The sequence below is a fragment of the Echiichthys vipera genome, assembly GCF_963691815.1.
Source record: "Echiichthys vipera genome assembly, chromosome: 16".
Lineage (NCBI taxonomy): Eukaryota > Metazoa > Chordata > Actinopteri > Perciformes > Trachinidae > Echiichthys > Echiichthys vipera.
In genome coordinates, this window is record NC_139841.1 from 17,841,624 (window position 1) to 17,860,757 (window position 19,134).

The 19,134-nt window shown below is 38.9% G+C and overlaps 2 protein-coding genes across 3 annotated transcripts in view; one reads left to right on the top strand and one right to left on the bottom strand.

The window, feature by feature from the left end:
- uhrf2 (ubiquitin like with PHD and ring finger domains 2) overlaps positions 1-8,568 on the top strand; it is a 35,699-nt gene extending 27,131 nt beyond the window's left edge. For both annotated transcript variants that reach the window (XM_083929699.1, XM_083929698.1), the window contains exons 7-16: positions 315-438; positions 2,250-2,357; positions 2,592-2,696; positions 2,856-2,962; positions 3,150-3,312; positions 3,422-3,559; positions 3,696-3,924; positions 4,147-4,295; positions 4,766-4,864; positions 4,963-8,568. In XM_083929699.1, the coding sequence (XP_083785825.1) occupies positions 315-438; positions 2,250-2,357; positions 2,592-2,696; positions 2,856-2,962; positions 3,150-3,312; positions 3,422-3,559; positions 3,696-3,924; positions 4,147-4,295; positions 4,766-4,864; positions 4,963-5,109 (1,369 nt within the window). In that variant the 3' untranslated portion in view covers positions 5,110-8,568. The remainder of the gene's footprint in view (positions 1-314; positions 439-2,249; positions 2,358-2,591; positions 2,697-2,855; positions 2,963-3,149; positions 3,313-3,421; positions 3,560-3,695; positions 3,925-4,146; positions 4,296-4,765; positions 4,865-4,962) is intronic.
- A 1,164-nt stretch (positions 8,569-9,732) lies between these two features.
- oaz1b (ornithine decarboxylase antizyme 1b) lies at positions 9,733-15,339 on the bottom strand. The gene is given in 6 exon segments (XM_083930471.1): positions 9,733-10,825; positions 10,942-11,027; positions 11,404-11,576; positions 12,630-12,716; positions 12,718-12,769; positions 15,167-15,339. Coding segments are annotated over 6 exon segments (654 nt in total). The 5' UTR covers positions 15,292-15,339; the 3' UTR covers positions 9,733-10,694.
- Positions 15,340-19,134: the final 3,795 nt, after the last annotated feature.

A 19,134-nucleotide genomic window follows, 5' to 3' on the forward strand; every position in this document is an offset into this window, starting at 1 on the left:
CAGAAATGAGGGTGTGAATCAGTTACTGAGAGGAAGATCCCCACCCTCTGTTATTGTGTTTTCCATGTATTGTGTAATGGAACTAAAACTGCAGAAGACTGAATGTGAAAATAACTGACAACATACCGTAACCACCTTTTTGTTGCGACTTTCTGGTATTCATCGAATGTAAAAGTTTAAGTTGGTGCAACATCTCTATTTAGGGGACTTTCATTGTCTTTGCCTTCTGGCTAATCTGGGTAAGAGCTTTGTTGCTATCAAACTCACACGCGCACACCTGCCTAAATCCATGGAGTCTCCTCCTTTTTTGCCAGGTACTGTCCCACCTGTAAGAATGACACCAGTGAGGTTGTTAAGGCAGGAGAGAAGCTCAAAGCAAGCAAGAAGAAAGCCAAGATGCCTTCGGCCACAACTGAGAGTCAAAGGGACTGGGGAAAGGTAAGGCCCAAGTGCAAGGGCACCCAAAGGTACACACACACACACACACACACACACACACACACACACACACACACACACACACACACACACACACACACACACACACACACACACACCAGGTGGACTGACAGCGGCTCTGAAAGTAAATTTAAACAGTGAGCCTGAGGGAAGGCATGTGGTTCCTTCTCAAATTGCCTTGATCAAGTAAAGAATACGGAGTCTCCAGTCGGCCAGGCCTTGTCAAAGCAGAAGTAGACCACGTTAGTGTTTCGATGAATTACATTTTCTGGAATATATTGTTGAAGATACTGTTGAAATGTACTTAAATGTTGCCGTTTAAAAAATCGTCATAAAATAATTTTGACCATACAAGTTTTTATTATAGCATAACAGTCCTGTTGGTGACAGAACACAAAAAATACACACAAAAACGGCTTCTACTACTTCTACTTTATGAAACTAAAGTTATACAGTAATGTATAAATAGATATGTATAATTAGGCCGCTTCTTTATACATTTATCTTTTATATTGTATTTTTATATTACTGTTTTGATGTGTCTGTGTGTAATGCTGCTGTTACACTGCAATTCTCCAGCTTGGGATCAATAAAGTATTTCTATTCTATTTTATTCTATTCAGTTATAGCCTACATCCCCAGGTTTATGTGAGCCAATCATTAATTGATTCATCCATTCAGTGCATTGTGCACGCATCACAAATGCCTTTAATTCCATTTACTTCTTGAAAGCGGTTTTGTTATTCAGTGTATCTTTCATGTTTAATATTTTGTGTAAGTAAGTAATTTGCTCTGTGTTTGGTTCTTGATCTGATATAAATGGTTTGTTTCATGTGAAGAGTTTTGTGTGTACCTATTTGAAGCCCTGTTTAATATTTCCTGAGCACAAAACCGCCTTTTCCCTTAAATCAAACAATCAGATCAGAAGCTTTTGATCCAGTCAAAAATACTTATCTACTTAATGTTAGACCAGGCTCCCAGGGATGGGTAATAATATTGAATAATATCAAATCACTTTTTGCAAATGCCGTGCCAATGACATTTTGAATATTGATGGATTAATGATTATCAAGCTCTTCTCAAATACTCCTAACATGACTAATGATTACGTTGTACACCTCCTTTTTCTTGTGTGGTCAAAATTACTTTTCAACTTTTACTTCATACAAAAACTAAATTATCTCATGCAGGCTGCTGAGGCGCAACTTGAGACAGAGGAAGACAGCTGACACGCATTTATAATTGTTTTTAAAAAGCATCTGTTATAAGCATACTGTCAAATATTTTTCAAAATCTCCTCAGAGTCTTCTCATGGCAACACTTTGAGATATTGTGTGGCTCGCTTCCATCTTGGCCTGGCCGTCTCCCTAACGCTCTGCTCCATGGTGTAATGTGAACAATGCCATTAAGCATGACTTAGCCACTTTCCTGGAACTGCCAATGGAAAAAAAACTTGTTTCTTTACCAGAATGCTCTCTTTCTCTGTGGACTAATTGAAAACAGCCTGGCTTGTGTGTTTGGGCACATTTAAGTGCTGTGAGTCACACAGCATTTATTCTTGCCTTTGCAATTTTATTACCCTTAAAATACAACTTTTCTTTGCCCTCTCACTTTTGAAATCCTGTGTACATCCTCAGTTGAATTCTGATGATTTTTGAAGGTAAATCAGCAGCTCTGCCCTTAAACACTATTTGAATGGGATCTGAAGGCTTTTGCGCTCATGTGGACATTTAATGTTGTTTCTGTGCATACAGCTTACATTTTTGTTGACTTTGTTGATGTGATTGCAGGGTATGGCCTGTGTGGGGCGTACCAAGGAGTGCACAATTGTTCCTTCGAACCACTATGGACCCATACCCGGTATTCCTGTTGGAACCACCTGGAAATTCAGAGTTCAGGTTAGCTGTTTCTACACTGCGACACAAATGAATTGGGTATAATTGGACCATCGATTAAAAAACAAAAGAAAATTGAGCAATTTGTTAAGTCTTACATGTCTCATCTATACTTTTCTGTAATTATTATGACACTATGTGTTGTATTGTCATATCTTTCTGTAATATGATATCTGATACATCACTGCCCATATCATCAATGGCGTCTCTGTGTCTTTCTCGGGCCCCACACTTCAGGTGAGTGAGGCAGGTGTTCACAGGCCGCATGTTGGTGGTATCCACGGGCGCAGTAACGATGGCTCCTATTCACTGGTGTTGGCTGGGGGCTTCGAGGATGAAGTGGTGGGTTATTTGTGGTGTTGTTGTGCTTTTTTGTTTTTTTACCAAATGTTTTTGCATTTTTTTTACTCTAGTTGAGAGTTTACTGAGTCATTTATATAGTAGGGGGATTTTCTCTAAGTATGCTGATCACTTTGCTATGGGTACCATGACCTGCTGTAGGACCGGGGAGATGAGTTCACCTACACGGGCAGTGGGGGTCGTGACCTATCAGGAAACAAACGGATCGGAGAGCACTCTTTTGACCAGACCCTGACACACATGAACAGGTACGCCCCTTCCAGATAAATGGAAAGCTAAAAGATTCATCTAATTTCTTTTTAAAGATAAATTAGCAAGAATTCTTGACTTCTTCACATCAAGCAATAATTGATTTTTCATTACCATCCCTAATCCTTAATCAGACATGAAGATCATTCTGTTTTGTCTATAACTCATGGATCCTGACTCCTGCAGGGCGTTGGCGTTAAACTGCGATGCACCTCTGAATGACAAAGACGGGGCAGAGTCCAGGAACTGGCGCGCAGGAAAGCCGGTGAGAGTGGTGCGCAGTTCCAAAGGTAGACGTATCAGCAAATACGCTCCAGAGGAGGGAAATCGCTACGATGGTATTTACAAGGTACAGACATTTCGATGGTCGTAGTCCTTAAACAGATCAGCAGCAATTGTTAAGCCGTTTAACATACAAGGACGGCCTTATAAATATGTTATGTTATATGATATTTTAGGTGGTAAAGTACTGGCCAGAGATTGGGAAGTGTGGCTACCTGGTGTGGCGGTACCTGCTGAGACGGGACGATTTGGAACCAGCACCGTGGACACCTGAAGGACTGGAGAGGATCGAAAAACTGGGTCTTGCTGTTCAGGTTAGTGCGTGTGTGTGTGTGTGTGTGTGCATGTGTGTGCGTGCGTGCGTGCGTGCGTGCGTGTACAGACAATACAGATATATACATACTGTATATACGCAGTACATTTTTTTGTATGCTTTACCATTGTCTGCAGTACCCGCCCGGCTATTTGGCGGCAATGGCTAACAAAACAAAGAAGGAGGCCTGCGCCCGACCTGGTCGCGGTGGCCGAAGTAAGCACTATCCCGGGCGGGGCAGGCCAAGGAGACGCAAGATCAAGAAAGAAGAGAATGACGAGGAAGAGGAGGACGAGCAGCCAATGGCCCTTTTGGATGAAGAGGAGCCACAGAGTAATGGAGAGCAGAAACCAACCAGAGATAGTGGTGGGTGCTCTTACAGATGAATCTCAAAGCAGGTCAGACAAGGTGTTGTGTGAAGAGGACAGGTGAGAACAACTGAGCAGTGGAATGTCTTTTCAGATAGCTTGTAAATATTTGATATCCACCAGGGTGTTTATATGCTACAAGCAAGCACTAACGTAAGCGTTCACTTTTATTGTTGTCTTTTATTCTGCAATTTTCAGTCTTGTTTGTGTCCTTTACCAGAGTCGTCACCAGCAGCAGAGCCTCCTTCTAAAAGGGTGAAGATAGAGGAGACTTTCCAGCTGTCGGAGCAGCAGCAGCAGTTGATTAAGGAGGACACAGCCAACAAGAAACTCTGGGATGAAGCCATGGGACACCTTAAAGAGGGGCCGGTATGAATCTCAGTACTCCTCTGACACTAACAAATCTCAGCTCCTCAACACTGTCTTCACAAAGCATCTCACACAACAGCCCTTTATAGGAGAACACGTTGAATGTCACTGATGCATGGAAATAAATAATTGTATTCTTTAAGTCATAGGCAGTAAGAGAAAAAAATCAACAAAATTCTGCTGTAGCTACATGCCACAGGCAGAGAGACAGTGTGTTGTTAGCAGTGATTCTGAAGTGTAAGGACCATTAACATCGATCCGGAACAAAGTGACATTTGCAGGCTTACACGTTAATGCGCTGGAGCTAATTAGCTGTCTCGCCTGCAATCTGCCATAAGCAGGAAGCATGAAAGTTAAAATGGCAGAATCACCAACATATTAGTTGTTCAACAGTTGTCATATATATATATTTTTTCCTGTGCTTTCCTTCTTCATTCCTCTCATGTGTTTCCGTCTGTGTACATACAAAGAATTTCCTGCGGAAGATGGAGCAGATCTTCATGTGTGTGTGCTGCCAGGAGCTGGCCTTCCAACCCATCACCACAGTCTGTACACACAATGTTTGCAAGGTGCGTGCCGACTGGATTTTTCTTTTTTTTTACTGCAGCTACTCAAAATCCCTGTCCTTGTTCTTGCGTGTGACTTTTTCCTGCCGTCCTCTCCTCAGACTTGTCTACAGCGGTCGTTCCGAGCGAATGTGTACACCTGCCCCGCCTGCCGTCACGACTTGGGCAAAGACTACGTCATGACCCAAAACGTGACGCTTCAGGTGCTGCTCGACCAGTTCTATCCCGGCTACAGCAAGGGCCGATGAGGTCAAAATCACATTTATAAGTAGAATACATACATACACATACACACATAAGCATCCATTCTGTGCACCCGCATATTCCATCAAGAACCTAAAGCTCTACTTTAAAATGCACCGCGCACACATACTGTACTTACCCACGGGCAAATGTTTATTGCATATACAGCCATTTATGTCTACAATCATTCATACACAAACAACCTCAGTAAGGACTGACCTCATCCGTTGAACCTGGACTGTCTCCATTAACATCACCAGCATGGAATTCACACAAGGACATTTTTATTAACCTCTCTACTCCTCCAACCTACAAACGCACAAAAGGAGCCCCAATTCACACTCACTAGCCATCTTAAGATATTTGCTCATTTTCTTTTTGCCCCTCCACTATGTTGCTCACATATAAATTGACATACAGCACATTGTTTGAGTGCAAATTTCTCCCCGGCAATATCACAATATGAAACTAAAATCATCCATCAGACTCCTGCCAACCCGTCCGCGTTTTGTGTACCATGTACGCAGTCTTACACCAAAAAACTGAGCTGAGCTGCTTCATATATTTGCAGACTTTTAACGCCGGCAAATTAAGGTGCTAGTTTTTACAGTGATTTAGTCACAGAAGGACACAACACCCACTGCACAACATTCAGAATGAGCAGGTTGGCCAGAGAGTCAGCCTGTTATGGCATGGTAAAATTAGGAAAATCAAGGATTAGCACGTATTTACATATGAAAAGAAGCACACAATGTCTTATGCCTTTGAAGCACTTTATCAATGAAATTACTCATTTTGTAGGTTAATCAGGAGCATGTGCTAGCATTCTGTTAGCTGCTCATGTCACTTGGAATAATGCCATTGCCATACAGTACCTTGAGATAATAAGAATAGCGAAGAGGTACTTGAACAGCTGTCAACGTCCAAAAAAGTGGCATTTACTTTCCAAACATACCAAAGACATGAGGCTGTAAAGCAGGTAAATATCTACTGAAATCTGCCAAACAATAAAAGTATCAAACAGGACCTTAACAAATGATTGCCTTTCTTTGGCAAAGCACTTTTTGTTTCCACTTTCAAGCAGCTAAAAATAAATGTGCAAGATAAACAAACACATACTATTAGATCGCTCTCATAAGTGCTGTTAAAACCTCTATTATTATTGAAATTATGGATTAAACATCTATGTTAAGACATTTATAAATGACGGTCTAACATTGGTTGGTTCAACTTGTTCAGTCAGAAGACTTAACTTTCCTTGTGCATTAGATGAGTGCGTTCTGGTTTTTCAATTTTAATTTGTAATTCTAAGAAAGACTGTAACGATCCAATGGAAGATACACATTTACATGCAGTGCACCTGAAATGCTTGAAAAGCATGAGGTGCTTTTGTTTTGCATGTTTTTGTTTCTTTTTCCAATGACGCCTAGAAGGGCACACTGGTGGTCCCTGGTGTTACCAAGCAACCACAATCAAGCAGGACTTCACACACAGATGGTTAGCATATTTCATGCTCAGCAGATATTGGTCTGCTGTTGTTCTCCCTGTTAGATTAGGTATAATATTCACTGGAGAGTTCTGGGTATCCAGCGCAATCTGCCTCTAGTTTATATTTAGAAAAGTAGTCTGATGAGTTATTGCACAGCCAGGGTGATTTTAGTTATTCGTTGTCATGTTACATCCAGAAAATGGACATACACCGGTCTCTTTTTGGCCTATTATGTCCTTCACTGCACCCCATAGTCAGAATTTTAACACAGAAAAGTGGGAAAGAGTCCCTGATCATGTCTAATTGTTGGCTGTGCAGATACGTAGGTGTTAAATACGTAAATACAGAAACAGATTTCTTGACACAGACAGTTGGTTCCAAACAGAAGAAGCTAGTTCATTTATTTTGGATATGTTGAATAACATAGCACATGTTCAAAATGCATTCACATATAACAGTAATATCTTGGTCCGGGATGGTGATTTCTGTTTTTTTATGGTTTTACTGAGTTTTCTGGCGACATTAGTTGGAGGTGAATTGTTTTCACATTTCAACCAGTTTAAGACAGCAAGGAACTAATTTGTTTGACCCGATCATCACATCTAACTTACCATGGTCCACAGCTGAAAACACAAATGAGCACTTAATGGCAGCTATGGATACAAACAAAAAGTTTACTTTTGTACGCTTACCCCTTCTTATATGTTCCAGTCCAGTGGATTCAGCCACACCAGTGAAAAACTGCGTCCTCCATATATTTGAAATTCACTCCTCATTTCCAAAAAGGAATGACTGTTATGATCTTACAGTATAAAACATGTACTTTCTTTCTTTCTTTTTTCACAAGACCTTTGCTTTTCCCCAGTTTGAAAATCCTTTTGAACGTTTTTTTAGCTGCTGCTCCATAGTGCATGGTAATATAGTCATGTACCAACTGGACAGTTGAAGATTTTTGTTACCATGTAATGATGTACACTGCATCCGTACATGCCCAGTGATCGATTACCTTTTTATCTGACAAATGATCACATATTTTACAGCCCGAGTTAAGAGTGGCTGACACAGATTCAAATCTTTTCCAGTGCTGCTATGGTACTTTAAAATATCCAGGGTTGGCAGGTCTGATAGGAACTATAACAAAAGTATCCCACAGAGAGCAGCAGCACATTGTCTGCACTGATCTGTGATCTGTACAGAAGGTCACCAGGAGTACTGTGTTTCAGATAATGCATCTGAATTTGTTTGACGCTTGAGTTGGTTTTTGTGGGAACATGTACAAGCCCTCGTTCATCGACATCATCACCTGAAACAGCCTCCGAGGCGTAGCCATGTTTAGTGACAATGACAGATAACACGCTGCTGTGTACACATCCCTTTCTTACTGCTCTGTTGACATTCAGATCCAGAGTCATGTTCATTGGCCCGGCTGTTTGTTTGTTTGTGGTGACGTCCATGTTTCTGTTCATTCAGGATATTTTTTTCTGTTCTTTTATCAACAACATGCAAGTACAAATGCTACTATGGTCTTTAAAGCTAACTGTGATGTGCATTACTCCCACTATTGCTCAATCTTGTTCAAAGATTATTTTCTTCCTGCATTGACTGGCAAGCTAATAGCCCTCGTTTCTTTCTTTGCTGTGACCTTCTCTCCCTCTCTTCTCTCTCACTCTCTCCGCTGTCCTCCGCCCTCCGTGAACCTACAGTACTAACAATTTTTAGACGTCTTGTGGACGCTTGGCTTCAGTGCTGTGTTTTTATTTTCTATTGCACTCTATCGAAGAAAAAAGTTTGAAAAGTCGCATTTGATTTCCCTAGAATGCTTACTATTATCTATGTCTGTATGCCATTTTTCTACCATTTTAGTTGCTTCTCTTCTATTTTAATCATTAGTCATTTTTATGTGGCAACCTCAAACATTTGCAGCATACGCCAGTCTGAGGAGTTTCATTGCTTCATATTGTGATCTGAAATTTTATACATGTCATAATAATACTTGATATGTACCTATTAAATATTTGGATTCCAGAAAAAAACAAGATGCTTCTTCTGTTTTTGTTCTGCATTACAGATTTCACAAGGCTAATGACTTTTATTTTCAGTGTAAAATGCGAAGTTGGTAGATTATAGTGAGTGACGCTAATATCCGCACAATGAAATTATACTGTTAACTAAAGAGGTCAAGCAAACCATTTCCACCCCCACTCCTAAATGTATTACATTGATGTTAATCCAAGCTCTGACATTAGGCCAACTAATGAATGATAACATCCCCCTGAAGTTCTCTCTACATTATATTTATCACCAAACTGCTGGTGGGGGATACTTTGTTCTGATTGCTATGAAACAGATCCTTTTTCATGATTTGTTGCATTGTAAATTGCATTTTTTTTTTAAATGTTCCTCCCAAAGATATGTTTTTTTATTTTTATTTAACCAAGAAAGTCCCATTGAGATTAAAAAACTTTTTTTTCAAGGGAGTCCTGGTCAAGAAGCAGAGCCATGTTGGAAATTACATGGTCAACAGACTATGTTAATCATCAAGATTGAAATGGTCCTGCCCTAAAAGGCGCAGCAAAGCACACAATAGAAGACACACCATCTATCAAACACATTCTGCACACATACAAAAAGCCCAATTAAAAGACTTGAGGCTCTCTGGGGTCTTCCTGCGGGTCATGCCCTAATGTATACTGCTTTAAATTAAGTGTTTGCACGGTCATGGATAGTTCAGTGTCCTGTGGAGCCTCCTGGTGGTTTGAAAACACAGTACAAGCACATGGATGTCTGGCCTGCTGCTCTTTTGTAACTGACCTGATTTTGAGTTTAAGCACCAGAGTACACAATGCTGGATACTAGTTATGTGACTAGGGGCCATTACGTGCACGTTATGTGTTGTGTTAGATGCAAGGATGCATATAAATAACTAAACGTGTGTAATGCATGCACTATTCAATCAAACGTTCTCCTTCATGAGCTACTCCAGGCTTTGCGCATAAACAGTGAGTTTACTGTCTGGTTTTTTAACTTAAAGTAAAATATCTGCTCTGCACCTGACGGGGCTCTTAATCAGCTTTTCTTCTAACCCAAAGTAAAAGTTAAGTTTAAATGTGCTGGGGAACAGAAGCTAGAGTAGACAACAGATTGTTTTTGTTTTTATTATCACAGAAGCACAACAGGTACCACTTTGCAGGTGAACAACAAACTCAATACTATCATGATAAAAAGTTAAAAGGAATGCTAATAAATGAAAAAACATTAAAAAAAAATCCAATCATATCACAGCATTTTTCCAACCTCCAAAACAAAACACTACAATATTGTCTGATATACATGGCAGAAAGAAGCAAAAGCACTTTGGATTATTCACTTTTCCTTTTGCGTTGTACCAATACACATTAAATGTTCTTTAACCTGAAACTGACTCATGCAACAGCATTTCTCTTTCGGATTCATTATCCAGCTATGACGTACCAAAATAATGGGGCCGTCAACTCAAGAAGTGACGTTTCAAAAATCCAAATACTTTTAAGAGGGGTGATAGTGCTACAAAATAAAACTGGTCCCACTGAAATATATGTTATTCAATTCAGAGAGAAAGAAAATATGAAAATTTAAAGTCATTATTTAGCCAATCAAAAAGAAAGCTGGAGCACCCGAGTGTAAACCTGATGACCTTTTTATTGTACATTCAAGAATTGAAGAATCCTCCACCTTAATCTATCATAAAAAGGACATATCAACAAATCAAAGACTTGACAATATAAGGAAATTATACCAGAACCTAACTTATAGCTATAACAACTGTAATTGAAATATAAGTCCAAAAAACAAAGGTTCCCTCCTTTGTAGGTGACAACACCGATTAATCTTCAATGAAAACAGTATAATCAAAACACAAAGATAGATGGTGGAAACAGGAGATGCACATCTTACATATTCCCTTGAACACAAAAATCATGGGGGGGGGGGGGGGGGGTACTTGCATACAGAGAGCTACCGCTGAGGGTTTAACACAGACTGTGGTTTATATGAGTAAGCTGGAATGGGAAGGACAAACGTACAATGGGAAGTAAGCGGGGTGTGGAGGGGCTGTCCAGAGGGCTACTCCTCATCCGAGGAGTCCCTGTCAAAATTGTAGGCCATGAAGAATACATCGGGTCGAGGTGGGACGAGGGTATGGCCCGGTTTCACAATCTCAAAGCCCAGGAAACTGAATGTACGAACCAGTTTAGCTGCAAGAATAAAAAAGTAGGGAAAACAGATGTTAAGATGCACAGAACAGCACACAACCGAGCAGCCATTATGCTTTGTAAGTTCTAAGTTAAAAAGGTGTGCTTTTAGCACGTACCACGATCATCTCTGTTCTTGTAAAAGCAGACAAACACGCTAACGACTTTCAGATGTTCTTCAGCATACTCCAAGAGAGCTGCAAAACTGGAGGGAGAACAGGGGGGAGGGGTTAGAAAATGGAAAGCAACCGCTTAACATACAGGCACAAAAACAACTGACTAAATCTCATGCATATGCTATTAAAATTAAATTGTTTTTATGATAATTTTAGAGGCTTTGATTTGGCTACCCCGTAGATGAAAGTGAGCCAACCTGAATCTGTAAAATCAGGTTCATGATTGGGATGAACAAGAAGTCAAGGCTTGTAGATCTACAGGCTGCTAGGGCCCCATCACGTTCCTTATACTGCAACTATAAGTGACTTTTTACTCTCCTGTAACATGGCTCAAATGTGCCATTGTAAAGACCTAAAGCTTTATTACACTGGAGGTCTCTGCTGTTGCCAACAATCTGGCCTCACCTCTCCTTGCTGCCTTCAGGAAGAGGGTCAAGGGGTATCTCCACGTAGAGTGCGCTGCTGCTTAGGACAGCATCCCACTGTATTGTCTTGGTAACGGTGGGACGACTTTGGAAGTGGAGTATCCCAGGGCGACCGTTCCCTGCTGGCTCCTCCGTCACAGTCAACTTTCGATCCTGGAAACACAGACAGTAGTCACACATCTGAAAACAGCAGTGGGTGGGTGACATTAGCTGTGAGGCGGCCATCGGAGTTCACAGATTAGGTTATCAGGTTCTTTATAGAACCGATCACAGTTTGTTTACAATAAATTCCAGGAAGAAAACCCAGGTGTCACGTCAGCAAACGGGGATGATAAACATTTGGATACAGTCTCATCTCATTCACCTAAAATGCATGTTTGATACTTTCATATCTCATTAATAACACTTTCCCTAACATGAGAAAACTAGAAATGCTAGGAAAGAAACAGTGAATACAATAAGCACAGCAGAAACATCAGATGGGTAAGACCACCGTGTTTAACTTCCTTTCATTTTAATCTTTAAATGTTGCAGCTGAAAATTACAGTAGAAATAAAGTTTAAAAATATTTCGCCAATTGTTGTTAGATCATTACAGTGATTCAGTCTCTTAGCTTTGAGTTTAAATCAGAAAAATAGCCAAATATGTGCTTTTGCTTGTGTCGCTTTCAACATCAAATTCTCCGCCATCGTCTTGATGTGGAGGTGAACTCACCTGACTGCAACTCTGTGCTGCTGCTGTACGGAGCAGGCACTTTAAATATAACTGGGCCAGGTGTGAATTACTCAAGAAGATCGCCATTGTGTTCCAATCTATCAAAATGACGGACGGCCTTCCGATTTTCCCGTCATTGTTGAAAATTTCAGTTAATGACGGAAAATATAAGGTTAGTGTGACAGCTGCATGGGCCTGTAACTTTGGTCAAGCAAGAGTATATATAAACTGAACTCTGAAGGGAAAAGAAGTTGAATTATGTGTCACTGTTGAGCATAAATGATTGAATCTAGTAAACGCTGGTGCGCCATCCTCTGACACTGGATCAGGTGACGGGAAATGGTCTCCGCTATTATTCTTGGTACATTTCTTTCTCTATAAACCATCTATTCCTCATTTCTGCGTCTGCCCTATTCCTCATTTCTGCATCTGCGTTTTAGCTTCTCTGACTTCATTTCAACAATAAGACTGTGTGTGTGTGTCTAGACTTACTGAGTGGAGTGGCCGAGCTGAGGGAGTATGATCCCGTGTGCCATTCCCTCGCCCACCTGGGATCTTCAGGGGTGGGAGAGGGGCATCAGGAGCACCACAGAGGCCCCGGGCTGCAGGTACTACTACAGTGCAGGGAAAGGCTTGAGGGGAGGACAGGGAAGGACAATCAGAACATAGTAGCAGAAAAATCACAGTCCATGATGCACTCAACATATACCAAAGAACTGACGCCATGGGACTAAACACAGACAGCCAAGAGCAACTGTGTGCCAAAAGGAACTGTAGCAATTTTATTTCACACATAAAATTGAATATGAATATTATTGAATAAAGTGCACATACAGAATCTTCTGAGGTTATGCTGATGACTTGAATAAGTTGCTCAAATAAGTACCACTGAAAACTAACGACATGCAGTTTAGCGTTATTAGCAATAAACTATACCATTATCGTCTGATAGTGATAAACAAAATACCGCTTACGGTTTAGGTTCCTCAAAACAATAGCACTGTATTGAGAGAGTTGTGAACTGAACTTTTGAAGAGTGGTGCACCAATACTGCAGGATGCGGTGTGGGCAACCAACTGAAAATATATGCTGATAAAAACCCAAATAGTTGGGTAGATAAATACTGTATCTCGTGACCTAGTACACATTACATAAAAAGGCACAGACAAAGCCATGCAAATGGCAGATTTTCATACAAACATAAGATGATCTCATAAGCTGGTTCATATTATGGCTGCAGCAACTAGCAGTTATTTTCATTATTAATCCATCCATGAAATACACCCATTTAATTTTCATAAAGCGCAAGGCGATGTCATTTAATTGCTGGTTTTGTCCAAACCCTGAAGATACTCAGTTTCCTGCACCATAAGACCAAAACACAAGGAAAAAAGTAGCCAATCGTCACAACTGAGAAAATTAGATAAAGAAACCTAAATAGGCATTTTTGCTTACACAATGACTTGATAACCAAAATGAGGGCTGCAAATAACGATTATTTCCATAATCGATTTATCCAATTGTTTCTGATCATAATTTTTTTATGAAATGTCTTATACTAGTGCAAAATGCCTGTTACGATTTCTCACAGCCGAGGAGGATTTATTCAAATAGCAGTCCAAAACTAATACAAATAAGTCGGTTTGCCATCATATCTGACAAAGAGAGGTATCCACAAAGATAAATCCAGGAATTATTTGGCAAATAATTGTGTTATTTCAGTTACTATATTTTATCAGCTGTCACTTTTGAGGCAGTTTATTTTTCTTGCCTGTGAACGAAGAGTATGGTTCCATACAAAATAACCATCATAGTTAACCCCTCTAATGTTAATTACGTTTTTAAGGCCTTCTACACAGCAATTTAACAGCCAAGTCCACCCGCTGTCTATTAAATATTATTAAAAACATACTATTCTTAAAACACATTTTATAGACTTGTTTTTAAGGAAAGTCGTCTTTTTAATTTAATCTATTTTATTGCCTTTTTACCTTACGCTCTTCACATTCTTTTTCATTATTAGTTTGTCGTTTTTACTGTGAATTAGAAACGTCCTATGGTTTCCCTTGCTCTGTTGACGTGTATATATGCAGGTATGGATTAGTGGGATTTTGCACTGTGTCGATGCGCTTTGCAAGCTTTTGTTTTAAAAAAAACTGCTATATAAATAGTTATTTTACAACATGTAATTAACGACAGCATCCCCGTCCTTGCGATAGCTCATTAATCATTTACACGTAATCAGCGCTGCATCACAGTACAGTAACTTAGTCCTGGCGTCACGAGGCTGCTGCGGTAAACTGTCAGTTGCGTAATAGTCAACCTGACTCGGTTGTCACCTCACGAGATCACCTCACCTGACTACATAATGGGCATTTATTGTTATAATAACGTGACCAAATGGTACATGTGTGGACGTATTATGCGTATATATTTTTATTTTATTTTAATGTTGGCAACAAAGCTCCAACGTCAAATAGTATACGTCACACATCTCGAGCTGTCGGTCGCGAACAGACGTGAATCCTCTTCGTGGAAGTCGGTTTGGTATTTAAACAGGCTAACGTGAGAGCAGCTGGAACAATCCTGTTTTAATCACGTGTCGCTATATGTTCTCCAAATTTAACTGCACATCAAACCAAGTATTTGTTAACATCACCAAGATAACTGACGTCGACTAAGCCGACATGCCAAAATGCTGGCTATCGCGACGCTAAATACAGTGACGTAGGTTCGACGAGCTTCATTGCTAAGCTACCGTTAGCTAATGCTGCTCAAGGCGTCTCTCGGGCCAGCAAATTAAATGGCCGTAGCTTATTTCTAACATGACAATTCTTAAAACAACCTTATAACTACGGCTCTCACAATATGTAACAGCTTGGACATTGGTAATACATCGTATTAAACTGTAACGTCACATTTAAAGTTAAAGGCGTTTTTTTACTTCCGCTTTTCTGTGCGCTAGGTTAGCTTAGCCACCCCTCCCCCCACGTCACGGTTAGCAGGTATTTTTCCATCGCTTTACTTACTTCCCAATCATGTCACAGATACCGTTACTCAAATCCGCCATGATAGTTAAAGACTGCTGTTTTCCTTCCTTCTCGCGAGCAAAGCAATGACTGTTTAGGATCCGCTGGAGGTTGGATTTTACCATCCGGCCTCGGGTAGAGACACGACGGGCTGACTGCTCTCTGCAATGCTCGGCAAGTTAATGATCGATCCGAGTGGAGAGTCAGGAGCTCATGCAAAAAACACGAGTCAAGTCACCCAAGGGTGGGGGACACGTTTCCGCTAGGTTGTTTTCTCTTGATTTCAAAATTAAAGCGGATAAATCGATGGATATTTGGTTAAAAGTGTACATCTCAATAACAATAACAACATAAAGATAATATTAGGAAAGGATGTCTGTTAATACTAATAATGTGTTTTATAAAATAATAATATTAATAACTTTCACCTTTATAAACAAAAGTTTAAAAAGTGCTTTGACAGCAAAGGCAAAGGCACATAGATATCCAGACACATATACATATATGCACATCGACAAGGCAAGATAAACAATAGGACTCTTTAAACAGGTAAAAGAGTATTCACCGCTGCTTTTCAGTAAACTGCACTGTAACCTTTATATGTTTTAAATGACCTTTTATGTGTTTTAAAGCTTTTACATGTTTTAAATGACCTCTTATGTGTTCATTTATAATTATTTTTTATTTTTTAAGTGTTATTTTCCCCAATGCTTTTAATGTTTTATGTAAAGCACTTTGAATTACCTTGTTGTTCAATTGTGCTATACAAATAAACTTGCCTTGCCTAAAACCAACAAAGAATTAATACAAAAATAAATTAACAGATGATGAGGTAAAAAGACAGTAAAGAGACAATAAAATAAAAAATAGAAGAGATTAAGTAAATAAAAAGTCACATAAAAGCAAGTCTATAAAAGTGTGTTTTAAGATGTGATTCAAAAGAAGTCACTGGTTCAGCAAGCCTGAGGGGCCCTGGTGGAGATATTTCTGTGCCCTGTAGCTAGAATTTCTTAAATAAATGAGGTCATGATTCTAAGTTCACTGTTCCCATTTACTTTTTTACCCTCAAAAATGTCTTTATATTATTTATTTGCATTTTTATTTTTGTATTTGTTCAGTTAATTGTTCTGTTATAACGGTTTAAGTTGAGAAGACCATGAAATGAGGTTGAAAGATAGATAAAAAGAAAGTCAGTGGACCTTGTTTTAAGATTATTTTGTATTTTTGTCTTATTTTTTGTATAACTACAAGGTTTCAAGGTCAAGATGAACCTAAATCTAAAGCATACTGTGTATTGTTACGTTTTCTAATGATACATTTCTGCAGAAATACACACCCTTGCACAATGTGCATAGATATTATGACTATGATATTATTTTTAGAGCATAATATCTTAAATTTGCAGCATTACAGCATATCAGCCAGTATTCTTTGCTTTAATTACTACGAAAACGGTTAAAAATCACTGCATTTTCTCCTTTAAAGTAAAAACCAGGACTTTTATTTTGAAAGATGAAAAGACTTCAAAAAAGTAACTTGACACTCCTGCTAACGAGCTAATGCAAACCAGAAACGCTAAACGCTGCAGATGCTAGGAAAGATCCTGAACTTTACTGGCACTGACCTGGGACCACAGCCAAAATAACAATAAAAACATAGTACAGTAGCAAGAGTACCGTCACGGAGTTATGTTTATTATGTCGGTTTGAATAATGTCAAAACTAACTACGTGTTCTTTCTGATTACGCTTGAGGCGAGAAAACAAATAGCGGAGCTGCTGCTTTATTGACGTGAGGGCGTCTAATGGAAAAGTACCGAGGACAGAGAAAAACAAAGACACTGAAGGCGCATGATTGCCTTATCATTTTGACACTTAGCCCGTGCAATTTCTCATTTGTTGATAAGTTTTTGTTGTGAGTGTTTTACAGTGGAGTGGAAGTACTTTAAATACTGTACTAAAGTAAACCATTTGAGGTATTTGTAGTCCTACTTGACTTGATTATTTCAATTTGAGGGTACTTATGCTCCATGCATTTTCAAGGAAAATATTGTAGTTATTGCTCATGATAATTAATTATAATTAATTTGCAGATTGATTCAGAAGGTTTGACATAAAAAACATCTGATTACTTCATAAAAATATGCATTATTTAACTACACCAGTATATAGAGCAATTAAAGTAAGCTTATCATCTAAGTACTACAACATTAAAGCGCTGCTTACATGTTATTGATAATAGGCCTGTAATGATATAATAACACCTGCAGGTACCATTCTGCAATAATGAGTCAATGACATTATATTTTCAGGGTTTTCTGTTACTGATGCGTTTTTCACTTGTAATAGAGTATTTATGTTGTAGTATTGGTACTATTACTTTATTTTTTTCAACAATTTATTTCGCAAACTGTACATAAATACTTAGAAGTTTAGGGCTTTAAAAAAAGGATTATGTGAGAATAAAAGTCTTGGTGTTGTACAGCAAAAACATCTCGTCGGCTATTCCCCTCTCGTCCATACGGTGGCGACAAAGCGACAGCAGGACTGCACCCCCCCCCCCCCCCCCCATGTCAAGTCAAATCACATCACATTATGATCTCAGTTCAGCCTGCAACATTGCCTATCAAAGCATAAATAATGTTGATGTCGTTTTAAAAGCTAATTATTAATTGGCTGTTAATATGTTTGTATCATGCTATGATAATATGTTTATGATCATATGTAATAATTATTGGTAAAATGTGCTTTTATGTCCCCATGGGTTCTAATAATTTTTGAAAGAATAATAGAAACACCTTTTAACATAATTAGTTGGACCAGTCTCAGCCTGGTCAGATGCGTACATGAACTGATGAAGCCTCTTGGATGAGAGGTGAAACGTCTTCCTAGACAAACAACCAGTCCAGTTGTTTTTGACTGAAATTGCTTTGAGGATAACGACGACCTGACAGGCTTGTTTTAACATAATGCATTCCCATATAACTACACACTTAATGGCATCCTTAAAAACACTAGCTAAATTGATAAGCCACAAAACTTTATAAAAAATAAAATGTATAATAAGGTTGGGATGTATCAATAAACACTCAAGCACTGTACTCAGTTTTTATGTACTTGAGTATTTCCATTCTTTGCTATTTTATACTTCACCACATTTCAGAGGGAAATGACCTGACCAGCTTCACTAAATACTGCTTTATAATGATAATAATGCAATAATAAATAACACTCTGTAACAAAAGGACATTTCTGTCTGCAGTATAAAGTATATTGTTGAAATTCTTTCCTTTGTTTTTGGTACATTGTGTTGATAATGCTTGCAGGGTTTTTCAGTTGGACTGCATTACTTGTAGGAGGGGAGGGTCATTGAGTTCATATTAAAGGAACAGTTCACCATTCTGTGAAATACACATTTGCTTTTTTACAAAAAAGAGATGGGACAATCACTACAACTCTACTGGTTGTACGCTACATAGGAACTGTATACCCAGCTGACAGTTATCTTAGTTTAGCACACAGACTGTCTGCTCCAAGGGAGTAAATCTCACTGAAGCTCACTAATTAACAGCATAGACTGTATAAAAACATTAACTAACTCATTGATTAACAGTTATATGCTGCCGTGCTTAATCTATACAAAGAGGAAGGGTTATAACACGTTTAACGACCACTATTGAAAACTTAAAACTCAAAAATAATAAATTGGTAAAAAAAAATATTAGACTATATAGGCATTTCAAATGTACTCCCTTAGTTTAGCAGACCCCATACGTTTTTGTTTTTGTTATTATTCATTGCTTTTTTCATTCCCGTTTAGCTGTCTTTGTACAATTTAATTTATGGTATGATTAATTCCACATTTAGAAATATTTGTTGGTGTTGTGTATCACTCTGGAACATGTAAGCAAAAATGAAAAAGTAATAAAAATAATAATAACAATAAAAATAAAAAAGACATGTTTTGAGT